The 25674-nt window shown below is 40.8% G+C and overlaps 1 protein-coding gene across 1 annotated transcript in view; it reads right to left on the bottom strand.

Annotated features, from left to right (window-relative positions):
- Nucleotides 1-1211: 1211 nt before the first annotated feature.
- CCND2 (cyclin D2) overlaps nucleotides 1212-25674 on the bottom strand; it is a 42784-nt gene continuing 18321 nt past the window's right edge. The window contains exons 4-5 of the mRNA XM_001365948.4: nucleotides 14472-14617; nucleotides 1212-6352 (exon numbers count right to left, since the gene is read on the bottom strand). Coding sequence (XP_001365985.1) covers nucleotides 6197-6352; nucleotides 14472-14617 — 302 coding nt within the window. The 3' untranslated portion in view covers nucleotides 1212-6196. The remainder of the gene's footprint in view (nucleotides 6353-14471; nucleotides 14618-25674) is intronic.

The following is a 25674-nucleotide window of genomic DNA, read 5'->3' as shown; positions in this document are numbered from 1 at the left end:
AACTAACTCTGACCCACCACTGAGTTACTGTGGACAAGTCCCCTAACCCAAGTCTATTTCCACATCTGTAAATGGCAGCACCACAAGTTACCTATCTCATATGGTTGTTATGAGGCTCGAATATGGCAATGTGTATAATGGCCCCCATTAAATTTATAAAGTACTTTACAAACTTTTGAGCATAGTGTAAATATGTTTTCATTTTTAGTCCCACCCTAGTTTCCTAACTTAAATCATTTAAAGTTTTTGGTTTCTAATGCTTAATATAAAACTCCCATGAACATTTCTCAAAAAATGTAGTTTGTATAAAACTCTTCCTCTAGGAACTGTAATCCTTTTTTAATTAATTTTTTTAAACCCTTACCGTTTATCTTAAAATCAATACTAAGTATTGGTTCCAAGGCAGAACAGTAAGGCCCAGGCAAATTACCCAGGATCACACACCTAAGAAGTGTCTGACATAAAATTTGAATCCAGCACTTCCCATCTCTTGGCTCTCTATCTACTGGGCCATCCCGTTTTTTTTTTTCCAAGTTTTCATGAGACGTGTGTACTGTGTTCTTCCTTTGTACAATATATAATTTCTTTAATTATGCTGAGAACTCCCTTAAGGTTGGGCCCAAGTCTTCCTGTTTTTTTTAAAATATTCACTCAAAGTGGCTAGTACAAAAGATGGGAGTTCATACTTGCTATTGGTTGGCTTTCTCTTGGTCCTGTGGTCACTGGAGATATCATGACTTAAAAAAAAAATTATAATTTGGGACAGATAGGTGGATAGAGTCAAGCCTGGAGAGGGGAGGTTCTTAGGTTCAAATCTGGCTAAAGACACTTCTTAGCTGAATGACCCTGGGCAACTCACTTAACCCCAATTGCCTAGCCCTTCCTGTTCTTCTGCCTTGGAACCAATACTTAAATTGTAAGGGGAAAAAAAGAGGGAAGGGATTTTTTTGAGAGGTGGAGTTAAGTGACATAGCCACATTGTCTCTAAAAGAAAAAAAGAGAATTAATAAAATATTTTGACCTAAGACCCACCACCACAAAATAGATTTAATGTGTCCCCCAGAGAGTCCTCTATCATGCAGTACTTATTTTGAATGGAGAGCATCAAGAGAGGTGCACACAATTTTGAGACAGATGTGACCGAAGATGGTACCATTTTTTTTCTTCTTGGGACTATGGATCTAGGAATTATGAGTCAAGATGGCAGAGCATTTAGGTCATGGTGAGTTTATTGTCCATACAGCATACCTAATTGCATCCAAAACCATTTCTCAAATCCAACTCCAAACTAGTCGGAAGAACAGGTTATTAATTTTTAAAACACTGAACAAATCAGCCTTCGTAAGAGGCAATCAGCTACATGTCACAGTTCGATCCAATAAAACCTCATATACTTTCTCCAAGACATTTTCGCACGGAGCGTGTCTAGGACAGCACTCTCTAGCATTACCTGCCCCCCACCTCTAAAACAGCCATGCCTCTTACAGAGCCCATTGTGAGAGAAGAAAGTTGAAATGATGTGGCATCACACTCATTAAAGCAGAAAAAAAAAAGTTCAAGACCGGAAACTCTGCAACTGAGTTAACTGAGGTACGTGATAATGGAACATAATGGAAAAAATCCAGTGGCCTGATAGCGGATGGGAATTGAAGAGTTGCCAAATTATGGGCAGTGGTCAGAAGCCCAAAACATTTATTTTTTTACATCAAGGCAGGGGCTTGCCAGAATATTTAGGATGCTGTAAAGAGCGTTCTTTGAGGGCTTTTGTTCGAGCCTTTCTCCTACCAAAGTGGGCTGTATGGAAAGGGTAAGCTCGGGCTATAAGATGTACTGAGATTACATATTTATTTCATGATGGTTTCTTGAAACTTGAGCCCCAAATCAGCAACATAGGACCGCATGGGAGTAATTTTTGTTGAAATAAAGATAGAGGCTGTTTAAGGAGTCCATATTCATTTGTTGCTACAAGGTAGATGGAGTAATAAAGTTCCTTTCCAAGTCTTCCACCTAATGGTATGTAGGTAGAGGCATCCTTTCCAACATCCCTTGGAGGATGTTGAGTTTCACCCTAGTAGAACTCTATTCTACGCTGTATATAGTTTCTGGAGGGGGGTAGGGAGAATGGGTGGGGAATTATAGTCTAAGCTTTAATTTACCCCCTTTAAAGCTATGCACAGGGTTGGACTACTTAAAGGCTGGACTATACCAGGAGAAAGCCTGGTGTTCTGGAAGTCTGGTCAATCTCAAGCTGGCTTTTATCAAATCATCTTCCAACCCAACTTTTTTTTTTATTTAGAAAAGTAATATTTACATGTTATAAGGTGCAATTGGCCATTTTCTTCTTAATAGCCCTACTCAGGGTCACAAAGACTGAGAATTCTGCTCCCTAAGAAAAGTCCCTTAACTATGGTACTATAACATCTGTCGTATGGACTTTGGGACATAATCTAAACAGATTCTTAAGGTTCCAAACTAAGTTAAAAAAAAAAAAAAAGCTTCTTCTTAAAGGAAACCCAGCATGCTCTAGAGAACATGTGGTACCAAGGACAGGTCCATCCTCTGACCTGGCCCTTGAAATCTCTGCCCCGGGACACAGGCCTGTTGGCCCTCACTGCATTCAGCACAGGGATCCCGGATTCAGTGAATAAGGGAGGCAGACAAGGGTCGTTCCTGTGAGTTAAGTGGATAAGACTAGCTGTAGACATTATAAAAACTGTTTGAAAGTCACTCCCCAGAGCACAAAGTTGGGCTTCCTTTCTTCCTCTTGGGGAGGAATTCTGGGTGTGTTGGTGGTGGGGAAAAGAAACCCTAACTCCAGGTTCCTTAGCTTTGATGAACCTTCAGTATATTGTATGATGCTATTATGCTATCTGGTGCTTTATTTTTTAACTAAACTGGACAGAAAGCACCACAATGCAGAAAATAAAAAACCCAAACAGCTCTCAATGGAGGAAAAAGAAAAGGAAAGAAAGGGAGGGATGATAGATAAAGGGGCAGAACTCTTTCGATGGGATTTAGGGACAAAGAAATAAACTAGTCTATGGGCAGCCTGGGGCCTGGAACAGAAGCTTCTGGCCCAAAAAGAGCCTCAAGGGAGAAAGGACCTAGGGTTTCTTAACCCAAGGTTCTTTTCTGTTTCAGTGAGCTTCCTCAAAGCTGACTTCATTACAATTTAAAAGTAAAAAAATGGAAAGGGAAAGGGAGGTGAGTATGGGTTGAGAAGTACCAGACTTCTTGGCCCTTCCTCATTTGGACATTACTGTTTCAAAATCTGTTCACTAGGAATTAAACAGTCCAGTCTCATTTAATAAAACTCCCCTGCAAAAAAAGAAATGAGTATTCAAGTAAATGGGGGCTTATGGCTAGGATTCTAAACCTCCAAATTTAGGGTTGAAATCCCCACTTGGAAATTCCTTTTAATCCAAGCAGCTTTAAACTGCATCTTTCTGAAAGCCCAGGATGACAGAATCCTTCACTGTGCAGAAGTCACCTTTTCGAGGGAAGCTGTCTGGCCTGCCCCCCACAATTTGGAGGAAACAAGTTCTAATCACCGATGATTCTTATTGGACTCATGGTCCAAGTTCAGGTTGGGTAGATAAGACCAAATCCTCTCGTGTGAAATTTGCCTGGTTTGCCAGTGGTAGGAGGAACCATGGCCATAAAATTCCACTTGGAAGTTTGGCATTTGGGGTGCCAGAGATTGGGGAAGGAGGGAGAGAGTCCCTTTTCAGTGAAAGACCCTGCATGAACAGAATGGACAAGGGGAAAGCTGCCAAGATCCATTTTTATTCTCTCTCTGGACACTGGTCAATGAAGGAAAACCAGACTTCTAAATCCACTGCATAGCTGCTAGTGCAGAAACATATGCCCTGGAGGGAATCCCTGGGGTTCAATGTATTTTTTCCACTATGATGATGAGGATACCCAAGTCAAAATGGGAGCCTAAATCAAAATCCTTGTGGTCAGAAATTGGTTCTTGGGGCCAAACTGCCCCCTTCCTGGGCTAAAGTAGCCTCTGTCTTTTTTTCTGTGGAGAGAAGGAAGAGATTTCCTCGCATCTCCTGTATCAAGGATTAGAATAGGCTTTCTCAGCAGAAAGTGTGAGGTATTAGGAAAAAAAAAAAAAGAGTGTGAACCTTTTATTTTGTATCCAGTAAACCTGAGGTAAAGTAAACGCCATTTTTGCAGGATATGAGCAGGAAAAAAAAATGAATACACTATCAGAGAAAAACAAAAGATATACACGGGCTTTTCCAGTAAATCACAGAACCTATAAGCTCGACTTTAACCACCTGCTTCAGGATTTGAAATTTAAGCAGTAAAATAATATATTATCAAAATGTTTATAAAATAGCAGCACACTCAGTGAAACATTACAGCTAAGTACTGTTAATGTGAATAAAAATGAAGGATCGTAGCTTCTTAGCAGCGCAAACAACAACAAAAAAAAATCCCAGATAAAAACAAATGAAAGATACCCTAAGATTTTTTAAAATTGCATTTTCAACCCTCATATTGCCAGACCCAACAGTCTGTTTATAAAATAATGCTTCAAAGTAGCCCATTATGATTTCTTTTTAAAAATGCAAACAATATTTCAAACAACAGCTTCATATACCCCCTCTCACCTGTTAATATAACTGTGCAAATTTTTTTTATTTGCTGCTCCAACTCCTTTACTTCCTCTTTGAAAACAGAGTGGAAAAAAAAATTCAAGTACACTGAATACAATTTTGTAATAAAATTAACCATCCCCGCTCCAAAAAAATTAAAAAAAAAGGAAAAAATCAAAAACAAAAGAAAACACTGCGCCCCTGGTGTGTCCAGTCACCCGACTTTTGCACTAACAGTAATTTGTCTTTAAGGCCCAAAGGAGAAGTGTGCAGGTAGGTATATTAAGATCCTTCTGTGACACAGGAATAACTTTTTTTTCCCTTTGGAATTTCATCAGGAATGTTGTGATGGGAATGTCATCTGAATGGGGTGTCTCTCATCTTCCAACAGAACTGTGGGAGCTATTGAGAGAATAAATCAGATGCAATATAGAAAAACTGGGGAGGGGGGAGAGGAGAACTCTATTTTTTAATCCCTCTCCATCCTTTGCTCCACATGATTTTCATAAACCATCCCATTTACCCCTCAAGAATAATTTTCAAAGTGCTTTTTTGAATGGAATGGTTTATAATAATGCTGAGCTGTGGATAAATGTTCATCAGTCCAGAGAATTAATTTGGACTGGTGAAGGATGTGAAGACCTCATCACCCTTGTTATATTATTGCAGCAACTCAGATTCTGGTCCTGTTTTTTTTTGCCCCAAAACATGACCCCTGGGAATGGCCCAAAGCTGGACTTCCCCTCCCACTAACGATGTGGTACTACTACTGTCAGTGGTGGACCATGTGAAGCAGGGCATAACAACCCAGGAACCAATCACCTGTATCTGATGGGAAAAATAAAGCATCTTCTCTCCGTCCTGGGCGGCAGTGAGTCCAGATGGGAGTAAACGCAACTAACGCTGAGAGATCCAACATACATTTCCAATTAAACCAAAGGCGACTTCTCGAGAGCCAAAGAACCTTTGCATCCAGAATGGTTCAATTGCATCAGAGATAATTATCTTTGTGTGTTGTCTCCTCATTACTTCCTCATTTCCCTAACCCCTTTAGTCCATTGCTTTGCAATCTAATTAAGCCATGAATCACACAATTCCTTTCTTCCATCTATGTATGCACTAGTTCATAATATGGAAAAATAGAGTACAATCTGCTTTGTTCCCACATCTGCAGGCATACATTTTCTCTAGCTACTTTGTATGCTTTCATATAAGCATTTTACTATACATAACCAAACAGTAATTTGTCACAAAGATCACGATTCCCTTCTTTTCAACATTATAGGCACCAAATATGTTTAATAGTTCGATTTTTTTGTAGGCTTCTTTTTTTTCTGTTTTCTAAAAGACCCTTAAATATTTCTAGGTGGAAGTAGATTAAAAAAAGTTTTGTTCTAAAAAACACACACATACACACACACAAAACCCCCCCGACAAAGTAAGAAAACACCCAAATGGGAGTCTAGAGAGCAGGCACTACGTTTGTGCGCGCTCTCTCTCTCTCTCTCTCTCTCTCTCTCTCTCTCTCTCTCTCTCTCTCTCTCTCTCTCTCTCTCTTCTTTTTTCTTTCTGTACTGGCATCCTCACAGGTTGATGTCCCTCACATCTGTGGGGGTGCTGGCTTGGTCCAGTTCATCCACCGTCTTTGTGGGATTCCTCTGCTGTTCCTCCTGTCGAACTTGCCTCAGATTATTCACCAGCACAGCCTCGATCTGTTCTTGGCAGGCTTTCAGGCAATCCTAGAAGAAAGGGTATTTGAAACTGAAGGTAAGAAGGTAGATAATACCCCACCATCCACCATGAGCTCAAGTCAGGAGGTCCAGGGGAACTCTATCCAACAGCAGTTAGAGAAGGGACAGATGTGACTTCCGAGTCATCCTCAGAAACTTTGAAAGAGCATAGAGAATGGAATATTAACAGTATGAAAGGCCTTATTAATCTTCAACAAAAAGAAAAGTCTGAAAACTATAGGGTAAAGGGCTTGACCTCTGGTCCTGGTGAAATTCTAGATAACTTTGTTATTTTTTAAAAAACTATTTTATTTTAATAATAAATTTCTACACAAAATTTCCAAAGTTATATAATTCATGCTGTCTCTCTTCCCTTCTTCCCTCCCCTTCCTGGAGTTGACAAGCAAATTAATCTGGATTATTCATGTATTACCAGGTAACTATTATTTTTTTCTCTCTATTTTATTTTAATAACAAATTTCTACACAAGTTTCCCAAAGTTTTATGATTCATGTTTTCCCTTTCCTTTCCTCCCTCTCCACTCCCAAAACCGACAATTTAATCTGGGTTATTCATGTGTTACTAGATAAACTTTATTGAAGGGATGGTTTGTGAGGACTTAGAAAGGGCAGCAATGATCACAAAAGCTAGTTTGGCTTCTTCAAGTTCAGGTTACGCCAGACTGAGTTCATTTCTTTTTTTGGAAAGTAACTATATTGGCAAGTGAAGGAAATGTTATAACCACAGTATATCTACATTTCAACAAAGCATTTGACAAAGTATCATTGTAAGTAATGTGGAAAAACAGAAATAGAAATAGTAGCATTGATGATGGCTCAGAGGCAACTGATGGATGACTGAAACCAAAGGATGGCCATTAATAAATGGATGTCAATGTATTATCCAGTGGAATTGCTTGTCAGCTCCAGGAGAGGGAAGGGGAGGGAGAGAACATGAATCATGTAACTATGGAAAAATATTAAAAAAAATAAAATTATATTTAAAAAAGAAGGGAAAAAATTAATGGATGCCAAACAGGAGGGAGGTTTCTTATGGAGAGTGTTGCTTTGCTCAGAGCAAATTCAACATTTTTATCAATGAGTTAGAAGGAACAATAGGGAGCAGGTAGGTGACTCAGTAGATTGAGAGGGTCTGGGTTCAAATTTGGCCTCAGATACTTCCTAGCTGTGTGACCCTGGGCAAGTCACTTAAACCCCATTGCCTATCCCTTACCACTCTTCTGCCTTGGAACCAATATACAATATTGATTCTAAGACAAAAATTAAGGGTTCCTTTATAAAAAAAAAGAAAGAAAAAGAAAAACTCGCCAAATCTGCAGAGGGCATATAGTTGGGAGACTTAATTAATAGATAACACAATAGTACCAGATGAAGAAATCAGCAGGCTAGAATGGGTCAAAATCATAGAAAATGAATGTGGAATATTTCCATAGGTTTCACAAAGATTCAAAACATCAACTTCCCAGATACAACACACAGAGGGGGCATGGCTAGAAACAGTTCCTATGAAAACAATCTGGAGATGTAATGGACCACACACTCAATATAAGCCAATGGTGCACCATGGCAATAGAAAACTTGTTCATATGAAAGATCGGGGGATGAGGGAGTCCAAGAAGAAGCAGAGCAGCCAGTGTCCAAGGCAGAAAGGCATCGTGAGGATTCAAGGCCTGATTCTACTGCTGACCAGCTGTGTGACCTCTGGGGCTAGGCTGGATTCTTTCTAGGCCTCCTTTCAAGCTTTCTAAGCTCCCCTCCATTTTTTGACTCCTGTTTCTAATCCTCTGGTCATTTATTTCTCCTACCTCAGGATGTGTTCTTGCCACAAAATTCATTCAAGTTCCTTTTTTATCCTACCTCACCAAATCTAAAATCCACAGCCCAACAACAAGCTATCCAGCTTTATCCCCAGCCCTCCATCTCTCCTCACTGTTCATGGTCCAAGAGTGGGAGAGTAGCAAAATAACAACAACAAAAAGCCAAAATTTAAAAAAATATACAAAAAATAAATGAGCACGACTAGCACTGGATTTGGTACCACAAGATGCTTTCTTATCTGCTCAGCACTCTTGACATCCCACAAACTTTAGGGGGCCCTACACAATTTATCACTTGGCTAACTTACTGCCCTGCATTGTTTAGCCTCATTCCATATTTCTCTTCAGATGAGCTCCTTGAGGATCAGAGGCACATCTCCGATTTCTTGGTAACCTTCAAAGTAGCTGGCATAATGCTGCTCACACAATAGGGACACCATACTTTTTTTTTTAACTTCACTTCCCATCGTAGAATCAATACTATGTTTTGGTTCCAAGGTAAAAGAAAAGGCTGAGCAAAGGGGGTCAAGTGGCTTGCCCAGGGACAAGCTGCTAGGGAGTATCTGAGGCCACATTTGAACCCAGGACTTTCCTGTCTCTGCGCCTAGCTCAATCTACTGAGCTACCTAGTTGCTTCCAGTAAATACTTTTCGATGAGGGATGTCCTTGTTCTGGCCTCTTAAAGTGGAAAAGGTAGATATGGAACTTCCATTAACATGAGATAATATTATTGCATAAAAAATGGCATGTAACACTTCTATTTTATATAGAGACAAGTATTAGAAAGTCTCTTGAAAAGGCATTTATTAAGTGTCTTATGCACCAAGCACTTTACAAATATTGTCTCATTTGTTCCTTACAACTCTGGGAGGTAGAAGCTATTAATAACCTAATTTTAGAGCTGAGGAAACAAAGGCAGAGACTAAGTGACCTGCCCAAGGTCACACAGTTTTTTGAGGCTAGATTTGATTCAATTCTTTTTAACTATCTCTAAGGAGAGGGCTTTCCCCTGCCACTATCTTATAATGGAAAGAATAATGGATTCAAATCCTTCTTGAAACACTTAAAAGCTGTGTTGGTCATGGGCAAGTAGTGTAAGTGCTCTGAACCTGAGTTTCTTCATCAGAAAAATTTAGTTATTTTTGCAATCCTTCCTCTCCCCTCCCCCCAAAGAGTGAGGATCATAGAAGTCAATTCCTTATAAACTTTTATTTAAAGAACCTAAAGGGCAAGTCACTTAACTTAACCCCATCCCTTACCATTCTTCTGCCTTGGAACCAATACTTGGTATCCATTCTAAAACGGAAGAAAAGGGTTTTTAAAAATAAAAATAAAGGCTCTAGAAATTATTTTGAAGAACCTGTCTAGGAATCATGACTTAAAGGGTTGTGCTAGATTTTCCTGTGATGATGAATGGGGGTACTACTGGGCCAAACTCCAGAAGCCAGTCTTTATTTATTAGCTGGCATGTGGTACTGTGAAACGCTAACCACACCGACTATAAACAGCTCTGTCGGCTGTTTCCCAAAGGTCCTGCCATGGAGGTGACGGAGAAACAAGACCAAGGCAGAGTGGAGACTGTCTTGGAGAATGGCTTCGAGAAAGAGAGAAGAGAAAAAGCAACAGAACTGGGGAGAGACTGACAGCATTCTAGGATGGAGGAGGGTCTCTAGTGAGAGGAGCAGAGCAAAGACCTAGCAAGAGTGCGAGGAAATGACAGAGCAGAACAATTGGTTAGATATAAGGAAATAGAAATTATAGTGTGTCCAACTGTCCAAAAGTAGAATGGGCTGTCTTCTCTGATGAGTGGAGATGTTCCAATGAAAGACTTGTCAGATACATAGGAGATACCTACAATAAAACAGTTCTGGTACAGAGAGGACAAGAGATGGTCTCCAAGCTCTTTCCAGTCACAAGTTTCCAAAATTCTAAGGAGATGAGGTAGAAAGAGGCAAAGGAGGGAAAGGGAAATTGTTGAGGTCTGAATTAGGTTAGAGGGGAGAGAGCAGATACAAGTCATTTCACTCTTCTGGGTCTCCATTTCTCTCTATATAAAGTAAGGGAGAGAAAGGGGTTTTGGGGACCCCTAAAGTCCCATCTAGCTAGCTCTAAACCTTTGAGGAAGAATAAAATAAATACAGAATTCTTTAGCTATGGAGACTGATATCTCTTTTAAGAGATAAAGAAATGCAGACCTGCTTGCAAGGTCACCCCATGAAGAGGGGATGGAGCTGGGATCAGGATGGCTCCTCAGTTCAATAATATTTTACCCCCTCATTCTGCCTCTTTTTTCAGCCTGCACATGTCAGCATGGACAGGTGACATCGACAATGCCGAGGGATCGAGGCAAACGTCCAACTCTCACGATCTCAGACCCCTGCCCCCCGGCCTCGTCCCTCCTCCTCCCACCCTCTCCTTCCCTTCCTAGGCTCAAAGCCCTGACATCCATGATGTCTGCAATGTCCGGCTCATTACATGGGCTTCTCACTTCCTCTGTTTGCTGGCTTCCCCTCTGCCCATGAATGGGGATGACGGAACTTTACCATTAGCCCTCAGTGTTAACTGTGTCTCTTCATTGTCATCACACACGCACAGCACTCCAGCGGGGAACAAAAACCTGAATAAACCCCCAGAGCAGCTGCCAACTCGGGCAAAGACAACTTAGGAAACTCTTTTTCCCCTTTTTTCGGAGGCTGATTGGCTCCACGTTCCCTTGCATACAAAATGTGGCCCAGGGGAAGAATAAGGCACAGAGAGAAACCTGGTGCTTATTCTCCCCCCCACTAACTAGTCTCGTTCCTTCTGCCCCCCACCCTTCCCTCTGACTCCCCCCAAACCCCACTACAAGCCTCAGGAGTCCAAAGAATCAGCAGCAGTGCCCTGGAGAAGCGTGTTCTCTGGGAGCGCTTTAATGAAAGGGAAAGGGGTTTCCCAAAGCTTCTGGGACCCATGTCCCCCAAGGTCCTGAGACAGCCAAGAAAGAAACAGGGAGCGGGGCCATTGCAAACACGGAAAGTCCTCCTCCCACCCTGTGATAGACACACATGACAGAAGAGTGGGCTGGGACTCCTGGGGGAGATACGAGGTCAGCCAATGGGGGCAGTGATGACGACCTCTGAAATCCTTGAGGAAGGGCCACATAGATCTGTGTGTGTATATGTTACTTTATATTTATATAGAAATAATATATGTATATACAACACATATTATTTTAAATATATCTATAGATATTCTATATAACTATTTTAAATCTATTTAATAATCAATAAAATATGTTATAATCTATAAATATCAGGTGTATATGTCAATATCTTATTTTAAATATATTTATAAATATTATTAACATATATACACATGCTATTTTAAATGTCTCTATAAATATTATATGTATGTTATATCTATAAATACTGTGAATATATCAATATATTAATAAATATTACTAATATACATATAGATGTTATTTTAAATGTATCTATAAATATATGTATATGTTATAGCTATAAATATTATGTGAATATATCAATATATTATTTAAAATATATTCATACATATTATCAACATGCCTATACATATTATTTTAAATGAATCTATAAATATTACATATATATCTATAAATATTATGTGAATATATCAATATATTATTTAAAATATATCAATATAATTTAAAATATATCCACACATATTAACATGGATATACATGTTATTTTAAAGGCATCTATAAATAGTATATGTATAAATATTATATCTATACATGTTATATATATATAAAATATTAATTAAACATATTCATAAAAATATACACATTATTTTAAATGTATCTATAAATATTATATGCATATATAATGCATATATTATTTAAAATGTTTATATATTATATGTATGTATTTTATCTAAAATATGATGTGCACATATATTATTTAAAATATAGAAATATCTGTCTAGAATGCATATGTGCATGTACACTCATACAAGATATATACAAATCACATATATAACATATAAAGGAAATACATTAGCTATTATTAAGCTAATCAAGCCACAGGGCTCAAAAAGTGGGCTAAGGTGGCATTACAGAATTGCCTTTTCTGAAGAATAATAATGATAAACATCCATATAGTGCCTACTACATGCCAGTTACTTTACAATTATTATCTCATTTCATCCTCACAACAACCCTGGATAGGTACTGTCACAATCCCCATTTTACAGAGGAAATGGAGGCAAATGGGATAAGTGACTTGTCCAGGGTCACTTGTCAAGGATCTTTTTGGACCCTGAATTTGTTACCTAGAACACGAGTGATCCCTCTAGAGTTTTGGGTCATCTGTAAAATAGAAAAGTATGCCATCCTTGTCTAAGACCAAGTCATTGATTTAAAAAAAAAATGCCCTAACAGCTCAGGATCATCACAGACCCTGGGTGAGCATCATTCCCAAGCAGACACCACTCACTGGGAATGCATCCATTATCCACTAGCTCACGTCTCTGTCTTTATCTCTGTCTTTTCCATAAGAAGGATGTGAGGGGGCAGCTGGGTGGCTCTGTGGGGGGAGAGCCAAGCAAGGAGAGGGGATGTCCTGGCTTCCAATCTGGCCCCAGACCCTTCCTCGCTGTGTGGCCCCTGCCTAGCCCTCACCATGTTCTGCCTCAGAACCAATCCACGATGTGAATCTAGGACACAAGGGGGAGGGTTTACAAGAAGAAAACGACAGGGAAACAGACAAAACCAGGAGCCACACAAAGCGGGCTTGTTCCGGAAGGGACTTTCCCCACCACCTGGGTCTTCTGCATCTGTATAAGATGAGGATTGGGGTGGCCACCTGAGGTTTCCCTTCACGGGCAGCCACTAAGTTCAGGGCCCCCAGTCCCAAGGAGCCTCAAGGCAGCCTGCTCCCAAACCAGCCCATTCTCAAAGCCCTTGGTATGTCTGGAATGTTTCATGGTAAAGTTTTCCTGCATTCTTGCATGTTGTCATGGTGACTTTCGAGCACTATGAAAGACAAATGTTCTTCTCTCCATACTTCCTGCCACCAAGGGGTTCTGAACCTGAAGTCTGAACTATTTTTTTAAATAACTATTTCAATATATTATTTTCCTTTGTAATCTTTCTCTTTTTAATTAGAAAAATGTTCCGAGAAAGGATTCAAAGGCTCTGTTGGATTGTCAAAGCGATCCATGACCAAAAAAAAAAAGATGACAAACCCCTGTGATGTATCAAACAACCTCTGAGGTAAAATAATTCCCACGCTGCACTAAGCAGGAACGAGTTAGGCAAGCTAGCTTTTAATTCTGTTTTGTTTTTGAGCTGTGAAGCTGTGGGGGAGGCACAGCTCTAGGTTTTGGTATCTCCATCTAAAAAATGCAGGGCCAGGGGCAGTGAGGTGGCTCGAGGGATAGACCAGAGGTCGTGGATTCAAATCTGCCTGGGACACTTTCGAGCTGGGGGACACTGGGCAAGTCACTGACACCCACCTCCACACCCTCCCGTCTAGCCCTTACTGTTTCTTCTGCCTTGGAATGGATACTTGGCATTGATTCTAAGCCAGAAGGTAAGGGTTTGAAAAAAAAAAGAAAAGAAAAAAGAAGGGCATGGTAAGTTAGTTCTTAATAACCAGAAATTATTTTTTAAATTTAAATTTAAATTTATTGTTATTATTATAAAATTAAATTTTAAATTTTACTTTCTGTCTTAGTAATGACTCCAAGACCGAAGGACATGGGCTAGGCAAATGGGGTTAGGGTGACTTTCCCAGGATCACCTAGCTAGGAAGCATCTGAGGTCACATCCCAACTCCAGGCCTGGCACTCTACCCATTTGCTGCCCCCATAAATTAGCTGAACAATGTTAGAGCGGGCCTATGCCTGTATAAAATGCAAAAACAAAGTGATTTGTCATCACTAAGTTATTTCAGTCCTGTCCAAGTCTTCATGACCTCATGTGGAGTTTTCTTGGCAAAAATACTAGAGTGGTTGGCCATTTTCTTCTCTAGCTCATTTTACAGATGAGAAAACTGAGGCAAAAAAAGGGGGGTAAATGATTTGCCCAGCATCACACGGCTAGGACATGTCTAAGGCCAGATTTGAACCTAGAACCTCCCATCTCTAGGCCTGGCTCTCCATCCACTGAGCCCCCAAAGCCAAATCCTATCCTAAGAAAGACCAGATACGAACTCACAAATATGAGTCTCTCCCAGGACTTTATCTGCTCCCTAGTGACTTCTATCTGCCTTCAGAGGAAAACAACATATAAAAAGCCAACCCTCCAGGTCCCCGGGAGAGATGCTCACGTACCACGTCGGTGTTGGTGATCTTCGCCAGCAGCTCGGTGAGATGCTCGGAAAGGGAGTTGTCCTCACTGTCAAGCTGGAGGCCGCAGATGGCTGCTCCCACACTTCCAGTTGCAATCATTGAGGGCGGGTACATGGCAAAGTTAAAGTCTGTGGGAGGAGAAGAGCTCGAGATATCAGGGTGCAGGAAGAACTCGGGGATCGCCCACCCTTTGGGTGTCTCGGGGAGGGGGATCCGCAAAGGCGCAGCCCCCCATGAAGGGGCCCCACAGGGCAGGACAGGCTGGGGTCCCCCATCACAAACAGAGCCTTATTCGATGGCTCCTTCCACCGAGCCCCAGGCCTCCTCCCTGCACAACCTTCAACAACTTCACTTCTCAGGGCCTTCATTTATATGTCTAAAACAAGAGGGTTGCTGTGGACCCTTTCATTTTTTAAAAAAAAGTTTTATTTTTTCAAATACTTTCTGAATGCTCTCCACATCCAGAGAAAGAACTGGGGGAGTAGAAATACAGAAGAAAACCTTATGATGGACCACGTGGTTCAATGGGGACATGATCGGGGTTTTGGCATTAAAAAGATCACTCTAGTGTAAATATGAATAACATGGAAATAGGTTTTGAACAATGATATGTGTAAAACCCAGTGGAATTGCTCATCAGCTCCAGAAGGGGAGGGAAAGAACATGAATCGTGCAACTATGGAAAATTATTCTAAATAAATCACTTTTAAAAAAATAATCCTTTACTTCCTGTCTTAGTAATCACTCTTCCTTTCAGTTGTTCTACATCTTATGATCAATTTACATATGTTCTACCTCCTGGGCAGTCATGCTCACTTTATTAGTAAAGGGATGGAGAAATGATGGTAAGATGGAAAAGCCGAACAGCTTGGCCAAGAGAGGGCGAAGGAATGATTTAGAAGAGAACCCAGGCTCTTCTATGCCTGATCCTGAAGGTTATCATCCTCTTAGGCCTTCTTCACAAAGACAAGATGGAAGTGTGTCATCCTGTCTACATGAGCAGCAAGAATTAATGTGCAAGGGGCTTGGTGGATGGAGAGCCTGGCCTAGAGAAGGGAGGTCCTGGGTTCAAATCTGACCTTAGACACTTCCTAACTGTGTGACCCTGGGCAAGTCACAACCCCCCATTGCCTAGTGTGCAGATGGAAAATTTGCAACACCTGAGCTACATTCCCAGCATCCCTTTTAAGTTATGTCCTCATTTCACATAAGGATGCTTAGGAGATAAATTTGGCTGAGACCCACACCACAGGGCTCTTTTTACAGAGCTTGTGCTTTTGGTAAAGTGCAGCAGATGTGAGTCTCTGTTTCTCTTTGCTCTGCCCACTTGACTGAAAGACCTTTTTTTTTTCCTTTCCCCTCTCTTTTAGTTATTATTAAAAATCCTACAAATTTTTGGCAGACCATGAAGGGACCAAGAAGTAGAGGAACCAGTTTTCTCCTGACATGGTTTTCCCTCTCCCCTTTTCCTTTTCCTTTCTGAAAATCCTTCAAAGCCTTCTCAGGCTCATTGACTACACCTGCCCACCAGGAGAGCCAGGTAGCTGGGTCTCTCTCACACAGAGGCTGTTCCTGCTAACTCCTTCTGCTGTCATTGCAGCTTGCTGTTCTTGATACTGGTAAACTTTAAATTCCCTGCCCCCAAAACCCCAGTCCAGTGGAGGGGAATTCATTTTCCCTTTTCAAGGGGGTACTGGTCCTCTCTCCTAACTAACTCCTGTTCCAAAAAAACAAAAACAATACTCCACACCAAGCTTCCTATACTCCCTCATAAAAAACCCCAAAAACCAAACCAAACAAAAAACTCTTCCCACTCCAGTGTGAATCTTAAAATTGCTCAGACTATACCTTAGAAGATTTAGTTAAGCTATTCCCCATTTTAAACAATGGAGGTACTTGATCAGGAATGTACTGAGAACTTTAAAATTACTCCACCCTGCTCAGACAGTGCCTTAGAGGAAGATAAAGTTGTAAACTCCTGATGGAACAATGAAAAGTCCCCAACTCATACTTATAGTGAAGCAAAAACCCTAAGATAGGTGGTCTATTTCTAGATCTAATACAAAAAGGGTACTAAGTACCTGTAAAGGTTAAATTAATCACTAAAAGGTCAAGCAACTTACAAAGGGCAAGCTTAGCAAAGAAATGTGAACTACTCAGAAGATATAATCTAATCAGAGAAGGTGATAACAAAAGAAGATGTGAACTAAGAATGGATAGTCCTGGGGAAAAGTGTCTACTGTGATTGGTAGATGTGAAAATTTAGGAGAGGTGACATAAGAGAAATTTTCTCTTTTAAAAGGAGCTCTCTGAACTCAGTTCAGGGAGTTCGCCGTGGAGGTTGGAGTTTGGAGTTAGTTTGGAGGAGCTGGGTCTCTGATCTAAGTTCAGGAGTTGAGGATTTCAGTGAAGGACTGGAATTTTGCTTGGGATGATCTTGTGGTGAGTGATAAAAGACTGACTAGTTTCCCTTAAGGCTCAGGCCTAGGCCATTTGGCCTAGGCCCTTTCTACTATTTTCCTTTTCGTTCTCTCTCTCTCTCTCTCTCTCTCTCTCTCTCTCTCTCTCTCTCTCTCTCTCTCTCTCTCTCTCCCCCCTCTCTCCCCTTAATTCCTTCATTTGTATTAATTAAAATCTCCATAAAACCCAGCTGACTTGGGTATTTTCATATTTGGGAATTTTTCCATGGCAACCACTTATTTTTGATTTAAATCAAGACACTAAAAATTATCTTTACAGTTTTGGCAATTCAGCCTTGAAACCCACATTTTCGCGGTTACACCAGCTAAAAGAAGTCCTCACTCTTAAAATCAGCCCATAATCCTTGATTTAAACCTCCTCACCCCTGCAACTAGAGGCTAATATTGAGCACTCAAGTTTTTGTTTTGTTTTGTTTTTTCCTCCTTTTCTGCTGACCTGCAGTGCTACCTTTCTGCTCCCTAAAGGCAGAACCAATTAAAATATATATGTACATATAGCAACTAAAAACAAAAAAAACAAAAACAAAAACATCCAATACAGCCATGCTTTATCATTGTAGAGAATAAAAACAGAACAACATGATTGCTTCTCTACAAGAAAGCCTTTCGGCTTTTGTCAAATCGGAAACCATTAAGGTTCCCAAATGGCTCCTTTTCCTAATGCTGCTAGGAATGTTTTCTTCCTACTTATTAATATTAAATGAAAAAGGCTGAAAACCAGAAATTACAAGCAAAAATACAAGTAGTAGAAATTCAATTGTAAAATTTTAAACATTCTTCACATGATCCAGTAGAAAAGGAGGATCCCATTCAAATGTCTAATTCAAATTTTTACGAGCCTGTTCCCAAACTACTCAGAGAGGAAAATCTCATTTCTCCTGAAATACAGATGGACTCTTCTTATGTATCAGATGGAAAACATCCTCTCTCGTTTTGAGCAACTCTTGGCTAAAACTCCCTCTCCTCCTCCTTCTCCTGATGCCCCTTTCTGCTCTGTCCCTCCTCCTACTCCACTACCAATCCCAGCCCAAAAAAACCCTCATCCTCCTACTATACAGGTTCCTTTTTGTACTACCTCAGTGTCCACACAGAAACCTCCTAGAATACCACAAGCACTGACGAATTCCTATGAAGTTCTTTTCCCCTTAAGGGAAGTGTCCACATTAGCACCAAGTGGGGATGTCTTAATGTTAAGACAACATAGACCTTTCACACCACAGGATATTAAAGAATTTAAATGAGATGTTCCCAGTTACAAAGCTGAACCTATTCTTGTCACAAAAAGATGGCCAATATATTCTTCTTTCATTTTGATTCTTCTTATAAGGATGTTGAACAGTTGTTCCATGCCTTTTTGATAGAATGTGAAAGGGATAAGATCATCTCTAATGTTAATAAGGCCCAAGGGCACAATGCACCACACTGGCCACCTGTAGATCCTCATTGGGACTATAATAATCATGATGAACATATGTAACTACAACGTGCTAGGGATGCCATTTTAAAAGCAATGAGGGAATGTTCAGAAAGACCTGATGGTTGGACTAAATTTGAATGCTTGAAACAATCTGATGATGAGATACCCTCCCAATTTATGGATAGGCTCATTGAACTGGGAGGTAGGTACCTAGATCTTGATATTTCTACAGAAAGTGGTATTAGACATTGATCTACTAGAAAAGATCCAGAAAGAATTAAAATCTTTAACTGAAAAAATTGATAAACAAGAAAAATGGCATGATAGTCAACTAATGCCACTTGCCCCTCTCCAAGATCTAATTATCGATCCCTTACCTGCCACTTCTGTGGAAAGAAGGGCCACATAATGATGAATTGTAGAAATTTCTTCCAAATAATCAGAAACAACAATCAATGGAATAATAAATATAGAAATTATAATTACAATAATGAATTTGGAAATCATAATTTTAGAATTGATAGCTTTTCTAGAAATTTAAATGAAACAACAGATAACTCAAGCCAAATTAACACCACAACAATATCTCTTGAGAAGAGTTCATCCACAAACTGCTCAAAGTGCTAATGCCCCTCCATGTGGGTCAGAAGGGGGTGCCCCTTAAACTCTATTGCTTTTGTTGTTATTAACCTTTCCCATTTTTGTCTCCCCTTAAACATAGCAAAGAAGAACCTGTCTACCCCCTTACTTTATTTGTGCCATCCTGTATTTGAACACCTTATCTTTATTTGTGCCTTTATGGAAGTCTATAACAACTTGAATTTGGAAAACTTGTATTTTGTGAATTTTGAATATTTGGGTATTTTCTTTGTACCTATAGTACCTCGTAGAAAAACTGTAATAGTGTACTGACTTGATTTGCATTTTGTACATTTTTTTGGTGAAAATTTTGTATCTTCTTCAATGTATTATTGGTTTTATAACTCATTTGCACTCACGGTGGACCATGGCTAAGGTAAGAGAAAATGAATCTAAATTCTTGGGTAAGAACCTTTATATTCTTATACACACACACACACACACACACACACACACACACACACACACACACACACACACGGGTACCTCCTTAGGTGACACTGATTGTAAGATAATATATATATATATATTTATATTTATATTTGATTGTCACTGATTATAGGAGGTATATATTTTTGAATGTTTAGCACATTATTTATAATTGCATGTTCAATTTAATTTTCCTAAGCACATGTCGCCTCCCTAAATTGAAAGATTTTAGATTATTAAATTAGTGTACATTTTCTATGTCCATTAGTTCTAACTGTAACTGCCTGCCCAAAAAGCCTTAGACTACTGAAACTACCATTAGTATTTAAATATTATGGGACTTAGTACAGATGTCTGATTTGAAGAAATGGGAACAAAAAGGGGCACAGAACTGATCTACACAGTGCCAGAGAAGCACAGATATCTAAACAGTGCCACAGAAGCACATATTTAACCCGAATGGTGCCAAAAGAGCACACAGGTAAAAAAAAAAAAATCCTGCTAGGATTCCTGAGACTTCTACGCCAATAAAAAAAGGACTTGAACCTAGTGTGAAACTTGAGGTTGAGGTCCTTAACATATATTAAGATGCAGGATTTCTTGTACCATACTCCTTGCTAAATTTATATCAAGTACCTAACAATTGGCTATTCTGGCTCCATATTCAACTGCTGAGAAGAAACGACAAAAGAAGAAATGTATCAGACCAAAAAAAAAAATCTAATCCCTTTTCTTAACTTTCTTGTTGTGGCAGTTGACTGTGGTCCTGGCTGCTGAGTGGGTAAGTGTATGCTGTTGGACATGAATTACTTTAATTGGGCATTATTCAAAGTCCTGTTTTAATTTTGTATTTAGAATTTTTCATATAAAATTTATGATCGGATATTTAGAAATTTCATCTAAAAGTTATTTAGCTTTTTTTGGGTGCTATTTTACTGATGATTTTAATTGGTAGTGATTCATATGCCTCAGATATGCTTCCCTGTGTGATTTCCTTGATATCCTCCGGGTTGGGGGGGGGGGGAGGAGGGAGGGGATGTGTTTTTATTTTGTAATGAAAAGTTTTAAGTTCCTTTTGAGAAAAAAAAATTCTTTTTAAGGATAAGAAATTTTCTGCCTTCCAGAATCCGGAGGCTGATTTCCTCGTGGAAGATGCCATGGAGATGTCCATGGAGACTATACACTGCTCCAGGAGTTCCTGAGTGAAACTGAATGTGCAGAACTGAACTTTGGGGGGGTTGAATACATTTGTTTATATGTACCATAATTATGTTTAAAATGATCCACTGGGGAGACTGGTCTCCCAAAGGATCATGGGGGATGTACAGATGGAAAATTTGCAACACTTGAGCTACATTCCCAGCATCCCTTTTAAGTTATGTCCTCATTTCACATAAGGATGCTTAAGAGATAAATTTGGCTGAGACCCACACTGCAGGGCTCTTTTTTCAGAGCTTGTGCTTTTGGTAAAGTGCTGTAGGTCCTTGTGAGTCTCTGGTTCTCTTTGCTCTGCTCACTTGACTGAAAGAACCTTTTTTTCCCCCTCTTTTTTAATTACTACTCTTCTACTTTGGAACCAATACACAGTATCAATTCTAAGGTGGAAGGTAAGGGTTAAAAAAAAAATTAATGTGCACAATTAGGCCTCGGACCCTTCCTAGCTATGTGACCCTGGACAAATCACTTAACCTCAATTGCCTGGCCCTTACTGTTCTTTGGCCCTAGAATCCATACTTAGTATTGATTCTAAGACAGAAGGTAAGGGTTTAAAAAAAAAGGACAATAAAAGTTCACAAATTTCAAGATGGCCATGTAGTTTTCTATAGGAAAGAGTGGTAGCCATGTCCTAAATTAGGCCTTTTTTCCCCCTTTCGAGCCCCCTTTTTCCTTCATAAGGGAATATTCTAGGAAAATTCAGGTCTATAGTAATCTCTGAAACTCAGGTAATTTTTATTATGTATAAGTCATAATTTTTATATTAAATAATTATAACAATAATGGATACTGACATGCTAATTTATTACCTCATATGAGCTTCACCACTGTAGTGAGACTAAATTCTATGGATATTGGGGGCAGCCGGGTGGCTCAGTGAATTGAAAGCCAGGCCCAGAGATGGGAGGTCCTGGGTTCAAAACTGGATCCAGAAACTTCCTAGCTGTGTGAACCTGGGCAAGTCACTTGATCCCCATTGTCTAGCCCTTACCACTCTTCTGCCTTAGAACCAATATACAGTATTGATCCTAAGACAGAAGGTAAGGGCCATAAAAATAAACAAACAAATAAATAAATACTATGGTTATTATTAACCCCATTTTATAGATGAAGAAACTGAGGCCCACAGAGTTGACCCATACCTATATTAAATCTCAGTGGCAAGGTGTCAACTCAGGTCCAGCTCCTTCTCCACTATGATACCAGGTCATGAAAATGCCATTTTTCAGATGTAAAGAAGGTCTTTTCCTTATAAAAACCCTATATAAGCATTATTCTCCCCAAATGAGAGGGAAGTCATTTGCCCACTTCAAACAGAAAGCATCCAAATTGGGACAGAAGCTGCCTGTTGCTGATTTGAAGTCTGGAACTCTTTTCCACTGTAGTATGCTGACTCTCAAAGCTAATATAGATTACCTCTCTACTGTGAGCCCTTAGCCAGAAAACACAAGAGGGTATCTGTTTCTATGCCTTTAAGTCCCTTTCCTGGGTCCTCACTGATGGGGGGGGAGGGGTGTCTGTTTCCATGCCTTTAAGTCCCTTTCCTGGATCCTCACTGATGGGGGGGAGGAATCTGTTTCCTTGACTTTAAGTCCCCTTCCTGGATTCACACTGATGGGGGGGAGGAATCTGTTTCCATGCCTTTAAGTCCCTTTCCTGGGTCCTCACTGATGGGGGGGAGGGGTGTCTGTTTCCATGCCTTTAAGTCCCTTTCCTGGATCCTCACTGATGGGGGGGAGGAATCTGTTTCCTTGACTTTAAGTCCCCTTCCTGGATTCACACTGATGGGGGGGAGGAATCTGTTTCCATGCCTTTAAGTCCCTTTCCTGGATCCTCACTGATGGGGGGGGGGGGGGGAGGAATCTGTTTCCATGCCTTTAAGTCCCTTTCCTAGATTCACACTGATGGGGGGGAGGAATCTGTTTCCATGTCTTTAAGTCCCTTTCCTGGATCCTCACTGATGGGGGGGGGGGGGAGGAATCTGTTTCCATGCCTTTAAGTCCCTTTCCTAGATTCACACTGATGGGGGGGAGGAATCTGTTTCCATGTCTTTAAGTCCCTTTCCTGGATCCTCACTGATGGGGGGGGGGGGGGAGGAATCTGTTTCCATGCCTTTAAGTCCCTTTCCTGGATCCTCACTGATGGGGGGGGGGGGAGGAATCTGTTTCCATGCCTTTAAGTCCCTTTCCTAGATTCACACTGATGGGGGGGAGGAATCTGTTTCCATGTCTTTAAGTCCCTTTCCTGGATCCTCACTGATGATGAGGGAGGAATCTGTTTCCTTGACTTTAAGTCCCCTTCCTGGATTCACACTGATGGGGGGGGGGGGGGAGGGAATCTGTTTCCATGCCTTTAAGTCCCCTTCCTGGATTCACACTGATCTAGATCCTGGATCTCTTTCCTTCCTACTTCCTTGGCCCCTCTGAAGTGGATGATGGTCTTGGATCACACTGTCCCCTCCACCCTTCTAACCTGTTCCCTTCCCCCTCTGGCCTGCCAAGCTGGATGAAAGAGTGCCCCTGCCCCCTCTTCACTCTGCTGTAGGTCGCCTTCCACATGGGTCACATGAGTGTTTCTCTGCCCAACAACCTCCTTAGCTCCCCTCTGTGTCATTCACAATGCAAATGAGACAGACATGAGAGCCACAGAGGCCTCTGGCTGGAAGCATCTGGGGGCAGAGAGAAGAGGAGCTTCTCTTCCTTGCTTCTACCAGGGCCTCTCAAAATGCCTGGACTTCCCTGTACAATTAGTCTGATGATCTGAATGGTCAGCTCCTATTAATGACATTACATACGAATTAAATGACTGAAGCAAAGAGGCCTATGGACGAGGAATGTGGAATAAATTCTCATGAAAGCATGTGGCGAGGAAATTGAAGAATACTGTCCAAATTAATCTTTTTAAACCTTTACCTTCTGTCTTAGAATCAATACTGTGTACTGTTTCCCAGGACTAGACAACAGGGGGTTAAATGACTTACCCAGGGTCATACAGCTAGGAAGTGTAGCCACCTAGCTGCCACCCAATTTTTTTTTAATTAATTGAGGGAAGTTGCAAGATAGATATTTAACTTATTATCTACAAACTGAGTCCAAAATTCTAATTCCCGTGAGAAATGGGAGCCCCTTGAGAGCAAAAAAAAATTCTTTTTGGTCATTTTCCCATATCCTCAGCCCTTAGAATAATGCCTGGGTGTGCAGTAAGTGTTTAAATGTTTGTTGATTCACTTGACACAGCTTCTTTCTGGTCAATCTTATACCCTATAAACCATATTTGCATATGTACACACACATACAAATCTTATAAATATCATATTTACTTCTAAAATGGAAACTGACTGATGCTGGAGTAGATTTCTCCAGTGGTTAATTCAGGTCATTGCTGATTTCTACCCAGCCCTCTCCAGAAAAAGCAGTAAGTCCCCTCTGGACAGATGTTCATTTTCGGTCTGGATGACAGGCTACCACTCACAGGGGATTAGGGCAGGAAATGGAAAAGGAGCCAAGGAAATGACTAAGAGTTAAAAATCTTTGGAAATGTCCTGTGAAGGCCACCACAGGCTCACAGAGTTTGCTAAGTGGGGTGTGAGGGCACTCAAGCTGGTAGCATGGTGCAAGGGAAAACACATGGAATAAGAAGAACTTTAAGAACTAAGAATTTAGGGAGGCTCAGTAGATAGAGAGCCAGGCCTAGAGACAGGAGGTGTTGGGTTCAAATCTGGTCCTGGACGTTTCCTAGCTGTGTGTCCCTGGGCAAGTCTCTTAACTCACATATGCCTAGCTTTACTGCCCTTCTGCTTTAGAAACACTACACAACACTAATTTGAAGACAGAAATTAGGGGTTAAAAAAAAGAACCAATTTAAGAACTTGCTTGGCTATTCTCCAATCAATGGGCATCCCTTCGGTTTCTAACTCTTTGCTCTCACATCTTTGTACATAGAGGCTCTTTCCCTTTTTCTTTGATCTCTTTGGGGTACAGACTTAGTAGTGGTATTGCTGAGTCAAAGGCTATGTATTTAGTTTTGCAGCCAATAGAGTTCCAACTTGTTCTCCAAAATGGCTAGACTAGTTCACAAGTCTACCAAAAGCACAAGAAACTTAAGAACGTCAATCCTGGCCTATCACTTATTGGCCAGCAGTCTAATGTCTCAGGCTTGTAGGAGGGGCAGTCCTGAGAATTAGGAGATCTAGACTGATTTTCTATGTGTGCTTTGGGGGCTGGCACTAGTTTCCCACCTGAAAAAAAAAGGTGTTTCATGTTCACCAAAACTTGTAAAATTTCAGCATTTTTCCTTAAGACAAGCACAAAAATGAAATGCCAGTGGAAGATACCGCAGTCAAAAGGGCCACCCCTTAAAAACATAAAACACTCATAAAAACAAAACAAAACAAAAATATATGTGCAGAGTAGCCTCCTTAGGAAAAAAAAGAAAAAAGACAGCCAGGACAAAAATGAGTAATTTCTACCCACCCCCACCCCCTCTACACACATCCCCTGTACAGGAAAACATCATTTGGGCTCTAAAGCACTCGACAAACATCATCCGGTCGGACACAGGTCACAAGTCTCGCTGAGGTCAGCGGCCGGGCTTCCCGGCCTCAGACTCCCCCACCCACGGTTCCTACGCTAACTGTATCTATCCAGTCTAATGAAGACACGACCCCGTGCCCCGGGCTCGCCCCGGTGTCCCCATCAGCAGGCTGCTCTCACCTGGGATCCCCCAGCCGGGCGGGGGCTCTGAAGGCGGGCTGACATGAGCTTCCCTCCAACGGGCCAGAAAACCACAACACGGGACGCATGGAAACATTCCAAGGGGCCTTGGGCAAGGCGCCAACTAGCAGCTTAATATTAGCAGCTTCCTTAGTCAGAAAGAATGGGATGATGTAATAAATTGCGGGGTGGTTCAGATGGTTGAGTTCGGAGAAAGAGAGTTCAGTGTGAGCTGGAATAATCGGGGAAGATTTTGTGCAAGAGGTGGGACTTGAGTAGGATTTGATAGAGAG

Source organism: Monodelphis domestica, chromosome 5, assembly GCF_027887165.1.
Source record: "Monodelphis domestica isolate mMonDom1 chromosome 5, mMonDom1.pri, whole genome shotgun sequence".
Taxonomy (NCBI): Eukaryota; Metazoa; Chordata; class Mammalia; order Didelphimorphia; family Didelphidae; genus Monodelphis; species Monodelphis domestica.
The sequence above is the reverse complement of the archived record's forward strand: the minus strand, read 5'-3'. Positions and strand labels throughout refer to the sequence as shown.